The sequence below is a fragment of the Otolemur garnettii genome, unplaced genomic scaffold, assembly GCF_000181295.1.
Source record: "Otolemur garnettii isolate 467f Iridium unplaced genomic scaffold, OtoGar3 scaffold00054, whole genome shotgun sequence".
Taxonomy (NCBI): Eukaryota; Metazoa; Chordata; class Mammalia; order Primates; family Galagidae; genus Otolemur; species Otolemur garnettii.
In genome coordinates, this window is record NW_003852449.1 from 2,791,983 (window position 1) to 2,800,702 (window position 8,720).

The window sequence follows — 8,720 nt, forward strand, 5'->3', positions numbered from 1 at the left end:
AGCAACCTCAAACTCTTGGGCTTAAGCAATTCTCTTGCTTCAGCCTCCCAAGTAGCTGAGACTACAGGCACCTGCCACAATGCCCAGCTATTTTGTTGTTGTTGTTGCAGTGGTCATTGTTGTTTTAGCTGGCCCAGGCTGGGTCTGAACATGCCAGACTCAGTGTATGTGGCTAGTGCCCTACCCACTGAGCTACGGGCGTTGCCAGCTCCTTTATATTTTAAATCATCTCCAGATTGTGGATAATATCTCACACAATGTAAATGCTATGTAAATAGTTACTCTGTATTTTTTTTAATTTGTTATTTATTTATTTACTTACTTAGAGACAGAGTATTGCTCTGTTGCCCTACCTAGAAGGCAACGGTGCAATCATAGCTCACTGCAACCTCCAACTCCTGGGCTCAAGTGATCCTCCTGCCTGAGCCTCTGAAGTAGATGGGACTACGGATGTGAGCCACCATACCCATTTTTTCTGTTTTTAGTAGAGAGAGGGTCTCACTCTTGATCAGACTGATCTCGAACTCCTGACCTCAAGTGATCCTCCAGCCTCAGCTTCCCAGAATGCTAGGATTACAGGCATGAATCACCACACTGGGCCTTATTTTTATTGTTGTATTGTTATTTAATCTTTTCAATTTATAGTTGGTTGAATCCATGGATATGAAACCCTTGAATACAGAGGGTTGACTGTATTTTGTAACATTTTTGTCAGGTTTGGTATCAGGGTAATGCTGACCTCTGTAAATTAAGAGATGTTATTTCCTCCTCTATTTTCCAAGATTTTAATGTTTTGATTGTTTATATATTTGATAGAATTCACCAGTGAAACCATCTGGTCCTGTATTTTATTTATTTAGGAAAAACTATGTTTTTGTATGTTATTTTTGAGATAAATTTCTGATAACAATTTTTTTTAATCAATACAGGGTTACTCAGATTTTGTATTTGATCGTCTATAAATTTTGTTATATTTTTTAAAGAAATTTTGTCCATTTCATCTCAGTTGTCAGATTTACTGGCCGAGAGTTAATCATATCCTTCACTTGTAACATCTGTGAGCTCTTCAGTGCCATCCTCTTTTTATGGCATTGATAACCGTTTTCTCTCTTTCTGTAGATCAAACTTTTCGATCTATTCAAAGAAACAACTTGTAGCTTTAATTTCTCTATTGTTTTATGTTTCATCAATTTCTATTCTAATCTTTATTTCAGTTCCTCTACTTAACTTTGGGCTTACTTTTCCCTACTTTCTTCCTTTAGTTTATAAGGTGGAAACTCAGATCACTGATTTTACATCTTTCTTTCCTAGTATTTAAAAGCTTTACTTTTCCTTTCAAGTAATATTTTAGCTGCATCCCACAAATTTTGATATGTTGTATTTCATTATCCTTTAGTTTAGAAAATATATTTTTTAGAGAGTCTCACTGTCACCCTGGGTAGAGTGCTGTGACATCATCTTAGCTCACAGCTAAACTCTTGGGTTCAACAGTTTCTCTTGCCTCAGGCTCCCTATTAGCTGGGACCATAGGTGCCTACCACAATGCCTGGCTAGTTTTTCTATTTTTAGTAGTAATGGGGGTTCATTCTTGATCAGGCCCGTCTCCAATTCCACAGCTCAAGTGATCCACCCACCTTGGCCTCCCAGAGTGCTGGGATTACAGGCGTGAGCCACTGCGCCTGGTCCAGTTTGAAATATATTCTAATCCCCCTCGTGATTTCTTCTTTTACCTCTGGGTTATTTAGAATTGTATTGTACAATTTCCTAAAGTACTGTATCTATCTGTGTATACAGACCATCAATATTTAAATGCACTGTGGCCAAGAACATTCTTTGGCTCTGATCCTTCTGAATGTATTGATACTTATATGGCCCATTATATGATTTGGTGACCATTTCCATACTCAATTGAAATGAAGATATCCTCTCCAATAATTGGGCATCAATTAGCTGAGGGGCATGGATAATACTGTTCAGATTTTCTATGTCTACTGATTTTATTTTTACCAATTCCTGAGGATGGGGTATTAAAATCTCCAACCATGGTTGTGGGTTTATTTACTTTTTCTCTTTACTTATTACTATTTTGGCTTTATGAACACATTTATGGTTATTATGTCTCATGGATGAAATGTACCTCTTTATATCTGTTAATGCAGTTTGTCTTGATATCTATTGTAACTGACATTAATGTAGCATTCTATCCTTGCTGAATGTATATTAGTTTTCTATTTTTTTTCCAATTTATATTTGTCTTTAAAGTACATTGTTGGAGCCAGCACATTGCTGGGTCCTGCGTTTTTAATAAGCCACCTTGACAGTCTTTACTTTTTAACCTCAGTGTTTAGTTCAATACAATTTAATACAGCTAGTGGTATCTTTGGATTTAGACCTTATATCTCGCTGTGTTTCTATTTGTCCCTCTGGTGTTTTCTTGTTGGTGTTATTCTAGGATGGCAGTTCTTCAAGTGTGGTACAAGAACTCTAAAGGACAAAATCAAAACTACTTAAAAAAACCACTAGCACTTTATTTGCCCCTTTTACTATTATTCTCTCTTGTGTATACAGAGTTTTCCAGAGGCAACATGGTATGTGATGCCATCATCGTGCGCATGTGTCTTCTTGTGTTTTCTAGAAATTTCTGATCTAATAGAATTAAGGTATAAACATGCACATTTCCAAAGATTAACTTAGTTTTTTCTCTTTATTTTTACTGGCTATTTCTTTAGTTATACTTACTATACCCACTGAATCCTATCATTTAACAAATTATTATTATTGTTTGAGACAGAGTCTCACTCTGTCACCTTGGATAGAAGCCATGGCATTGTTGTGGCTCACAGCAATCTCAGTCTCCTGGGCTCAAATGATCCTCTTGCCTCAGCCTTCCAATTAGTGGGACTACAGGCACCAGTTAAGTTTTTTCTATTTTTGGCAGAGACAGGGCCTTGCTCTTTCTTAGGCTTGTTTCAAACTCGTGAACCACCTGCCTCGGCCTCCCAGAGTCCTGGGGTTAAAGGTGTGAGCCACTGTGCTAGGCCTCAAATTTTAATTTTGAAATCCTAAAATTTTCCTTCTACAAGGAAACCCAGGAACGTGTACATCATAACTATTTGTTTATAATAATGCAAAATTAAATTTAGGACTCATTTTAGAATTTAATATTTTATTCTAAATTGAAAATAACATTTTCATACTTAAGAATGGATCATTGGCTTAGGAATGGGGAGTTACTGTTCAGTGGATACAGAGTTTATGTATGGGATGAGAAAAACATTCTGAAAATGGACGTGGTGATGACTGCACAACAATACGAAGGCACTTAATGCCACTGAAATGTAGACTTAAAAATGATAAAAATGGTAAATTTTGTTATGTATATTTTAGCACAATAAAAAAATCTTTCAACATATAGCTTTCTTGTTTAGCTCCCAGATGCTGAGAAAGATGAAGTGTCAGACAGTAACAGAGTGAGTTATTATATTGCGCTGGCTGGTAAAGTACACAATAGCTGTAAGACCAGTAAAGCCTTATATGATTGACACTGCTGATTCCTGCTGGATGGAAAGTTTATAAAAGAAATCATGGCTCGGCGCCTGTGGCTCAAGTGGCTAAGGTGCCAGCCACATATACCTAAGGTGGTGGGTTCGAATTCAGCCCGGGCTCACCAAACAACAATGATGGCTGCAACCAAAAAATAGCAGGGCATTGTGGTGGGCGCCTGTCATCTCAGCTACTTGGGAGGCTGAGGCAGGAGACTCACTTGAGCCCAGGAGTTGGAGGTTGCTGTGAGCTGTGATGCCACAGCATTCTACCCAGGGAGGACAGCTTGAGGCTCTGTCTCAAAAAAAAAAAAAGAGAAATCATGGCATTGCCATTTTCCAATACAGAAATTCATGATGTAAAGGTTTTATTTTCGAGACATGAGTCTCATTTTGTTACCCTCGGTAGAGTGCTATGGCGCCATAGCAACCCCAATCTTGGGCTCAAGAGATCCTTTTGCTTCAGCCTCCACGTAGCTGGGACTACAGGTGCCTGTCACAATACCCGGCTTGTTTTTCTATTTTTGGTAGAGACTGGGTCTCATGCTTGCTCAGGTTGGTTTAGAACTCCTGATGTCAGTGATCTTCCTACCTCGCTCGGCCTCTCAGGAGTGCTAGGATTAAACGTGTGAGCCACCTCACCCAGCCCTGGTTTAAATATTTAACTGGAAATGTAAAACTGCTCTAATATCTTGCCTAAAAACTTATACTTTTGCCTTACAAATCAGGACTTATCAGCACCAGATAATCATCCAAGAAGATACTATTTTATCTTGTCCATGTGGATCTTTTGCCTGACAAGAAACACAAGTGGTACTGAAATATTCCAAATGTCAAATAACTGTGCTGAATGTTTATACTGGGACAATTGTGGTGATATTTCCACTAAAAAGTTCAAAAATAATTGTGTCTAAAACAATGACGTGTGATATTTTCACTAACAGTGGAAAAACAAAGCAAGGCAGTGACAGTGAACTGGACCGAGAGTGACTGTTTTCTTTACCGCCATGCACTCCCAGTTAAAAAAGGGTTTCAATTAAGAATGTCTTTGATGAAGGAGTGAAAATAATTATTAAATATCAACCTTGAGTACATGTCTATTTGATATTCTGTGTAATGAGATGAGATGTGCCCTTACAGTAATTCTGCTTTATACTGAAGTAGAGTGGTTGTGTTGAGGAAAAGACTCGCGTGATTATTTGATTTGTGAGTGGACCCAGCCAGTTTTTTTGTGGAGAACCACTTTTTACTTGACAGACAACTATGGCAAACAAACAATGGTTATTCAGACATGGCTGCTGGGAGTATTTTTTTCCAAAATAAAGAAAATGAGCCTATCACTTCAAAGAAAACGTTTGGCAGTATTTATTTCCAAAGATGAAATTTAAACATTCAGATGAAAATGAGAATAATTTTTGAAACATGTGTGTGCTTGTATCCATTGTACGACTGACAGTTTCCCAAAACTAAAATACTTTTCTGATTGGATGGATGAATATAAATACATACGATTTTGGATATTGTCTAATGAAATGTATCAATATTTTGAAGGTCTGTAACAACTCTTCTTCAAATGACCAACAAGTAATATCACAAAATCATTCAAAGTGCAAGGCAGACCAATGGAGAGTATAAAAAGTTCACTACCACGGTTTTAGATTCCACATGGTAATAACCTTTCAGAAACCTTAACTTCTGAGTTTTGGTGTAGTATTAAAGATGATATCCAGAGTTACCTGAAAAGTCTATTAAAATTCTCCATTTTCCAACTACATGTATGTATGAGGAAGGATTTTCTTCATATACCTAAACCTAGACAAGGTATCACAACAGACTGGATGCAAAAACAGACGTGAAAATTTATAGTCTCTAGTAAGACAACAGAGAGATCTACAAACTGTAAAACAAGCCAACCATCTACCTTTTTTGTTTTGGAAAATACAACTGTGTTTTATAAATATATGTTATTTATGTTAAGTGCAATTTTAAATGCATTATTAAAGTATTATTTTAAATGAATTAGGAAATTAATATTTTCATAATTTCTCAGTTCTTATTTCTAACATGGTATGTATGTATCTATCAACAAAAGTTCTCTGGGGTCCTCAATAATTTTTAGGAGGGTATGGGGGCTTGAGAACCAGTGCTCTAAGGATTATAATATATATACTTAACTTTTTAGTTTAAGTAGTGGTTAATATCATACCATTTGATGTAAAATATAAGAACTTTGCAATCATACAGGTCCATTTACCTGGTCTTTTATGTTATAGTTGTTGCATATAATATACAATTATATATTACATCTACATATGTAAACCTCATAATACTATAATTTTTGCTTTAGTCATATATTTTAAGGATATTAATAAATTATATTTACCCACATTTTACTATTTCTTATGTTCTTCATTCCTTCCTAAAAAGCTGAAATTTAAGCTCTTTAGTCTGAAATTTTCTTAGCATTATTCATAATAAAGGTGTGCTGGTATATAATGCCCTTAGTTTTCTTTTATCAGAAAATGTTCCCATTTCTCTGTTTTCTTGAAGAGTATTTTTGATGGGGATCAATTTCAGAATTCACAGCTTTTCTTCTTTTGGCTTAAAAAACATTGTTTCCACGTCTTTGTCTGCTGGCCTCCATTGTTTGTGATGAAAAGTGAGCGATCATTTAAATCCGTGTTCCACTACATAAATCTGGGACTCACTGTTCTCTGCCTGCTTTCTTGTTATTTTCGGTTTGAAGCCCTTGGACTGTGATAAACTTGTGTGAAGTTTTCTTTATGTTAATCCGTCTTGACTGCCGTCACTGAGCTTCTTGAAACTGTAGATCTATGGCTTTTACCAACATTGAAATATCTGGGCCATTATGTCTTCACATAGTTTTTCCATCATCATCATTTCCTTCTCCTTTGGGGATTCCAATCACACAGGATTAGACCCCTGACGCTCTGGGTGTTATTTTCTTCCCATAATCGTCTTTCTTCTCCCTCCTCTGTTCTTCATATGGATAATTTCTATTGATTGATCTTTAAGTTCACTGACTCTTCTTTCATCTCTGATGTGTTGTTAAGCACAAACAGTGACTTATTTTAAACACTGTATTTTTAAATTCTAGAATTTCCATTTGGTTCTTCAATAGTTTCTATTTCTCTAGAAATTTGAGATTTCTCTTGAGAGTTCCTCTTTATTTATCCAACTGTATTTTCCTTTATATCACTGAACACATAAAATTTTTGATAAATCCCAAATCCAGGTCCTACTGGTGGTGGGAGTTGCCCCAGTGGCTGCTTTTTGAGTTTGCTTTGTGCTCTTGATGTGAGTTATGTTTTTCTTGTTTCTTCACATATCTAGTAACTTTGAATTGTTTGCCAGGCACTGTAAGTGACCCATTTTAGACAGTCCGAATTGTTGTATTCTTCTGAAAAGCACAGGTTTTTGTTTGTTTTAGCAGATAATTGACTTGGCTGGACTCAAATCCCCAAGTTTCTCATGCACAGACAGTCTAGCTCCTTTCTCCATTGTGCTGGTTGAAGACTGTCTGGGTCATGTGTAGTCCAGGTATTAGATAAAACCTTGAGAGAGTTTACAATCAGAGTCTGGGCCTCCCTGTAGCTGGCCTTCTTCCTAAGATTTCCTGCTCATTTTCCATTTGTGGTAGTTATTACAATCTTATCTTCTGATTTTTCAAACCGTAAAACAGTGGCTGCCCCACAGATGAGCCCTTCTCTCAGGCTAGACGCCGTGAACAACAGAAAGTCACTCAGTGCCATCTTCTTCTAAGTGCTTGCTCTCCGGTGCCTTGAGTGCTCTTTTTACGTTTTGTTCCGAATTTATCATCGCTATCTGTGGAAGGGGTAGGTACATGAGGAGCAATCTTAGCCATTACCAGTAGCAGAATGCCGCACATATTTTTTCCAAATTGTCTGACAAATGCTTTTTCCATTTTCAAAATGCCAAACTAAGCATTAAAAATAAGAAAACAGAGTAATTCAATTAATAAATTAAAAATGTTTTGCTAATTATTTTAAGATATAAGACCTAAATAGTTTCCAAAGCAGATACATGCTGTTAAGGTAGCATGAAGTAAGACCTCTGGTTCCTACAACCCTGACATTATGGAGTAGATGGCTTTAACAGGGTGCACCTTCTGACCACGGAAACAGAATCTGAAAAGGCTACTAATACAGTAACGGGTCTACGTGCATAAGGAAAAAACTACTTGAGTTTATTTAGAGTAGATAAAAGATACAAACCCAAGCATAAGCAGGGATTTTTCAAATGGGACGAGTGTGTGGTGGGTCACCCAGCAGCAGAACAGAAAATAAGACTTGGGGGAACTAAGGCAGCAAACTAAAGAGGCCCCAAGAGCTCAAGATGGAAAAAGCAAACCCTGGTAACTCAAGAGAGAAACTGTAATAGAATATTAGAAAGGAGGCAGTCAGACCTGCTACAGGGGATGATGCAGCCCGTATTTCTGAACTGTCATACTGTCCAAATTCAGTTAGATTTTATTTCAAGGTGGTGCAATAGAGACACCCAATTATGGCCTAAATTGCCACAAACTACTGCTTTAGTCTTATAGAATGCCTTGGCCTGTATGAAAGATTAGAAATACCTATAGTTTGGCTGAATGCTACTGTGTCCCTAGAGTGATGCTGATGCTGCCTCCTATTCCAATACACTAACTAGTGAGAACCAAGGATTGAGTGAATACAGAACAGAAAGGTTAACACAGTCAGTAACACTTTTAGGAAGTCAAAAGGGAGAGAGAAAAAGAGAAGATGTGCAGATGGCTGGTTGGGCTGGGAGCAAGCTAGCTAATCCTGAGCACTAAACAACTATTTCTTTCATATTCTTATCTAGATACAAAATTATTTATGTTCCTGGTCAGATATATAAGCCTAAAAGCTTAACTTTTATTCCCACCTAGTCTTTGAGTGGTTTTTCATATAAAGAATTTCAACTTGCCACCACAGGGACTATAAACATCTATCACTGGTTTGAACCTTATTACACTGATGAGTTATTTTGTTCTTTACAAGTGAAATGTCTTCGGCTCGGCGCCTGTGGCTCAACCGGCTAAGGCGCCAGCCACGCACACCTAAGGTGGCGGGTTCGAATCCCCAGCCCGGACCCGCCAAACAACAATGACGGCTGCAACCAAAAAATAGCCAG

General features: G+C 37.3%; 1 protein-coding gene across 2 annotated transcripts in view; it reads right to left on the reverse strand.

Moving 5' to 3' along the window:
* GPR137C (G protein-coupled receptor 137C) overlaps positions 1–8,720 on the reverse strand; it is a 63,800-nt gene that overhangs the window by 11,366 nt on the left and 43,714 nt on the right. The window contains exon 4 of one of the 2 annotated variants that reach the window (XM_023514476.1): positions 6,768–6,807. The exons of the other annotated variant lie outside the window; for it this stretch is intronic. Coding sequence (XP_023370244.1) covers positions 6,768–6,807 — 40 coding nt within the window. The remainder of the gene's footprint in view (positions 1–6,767; positions 6,808–8,720) is intronic. 2 annotated transcript variants of the gene reach the window in all.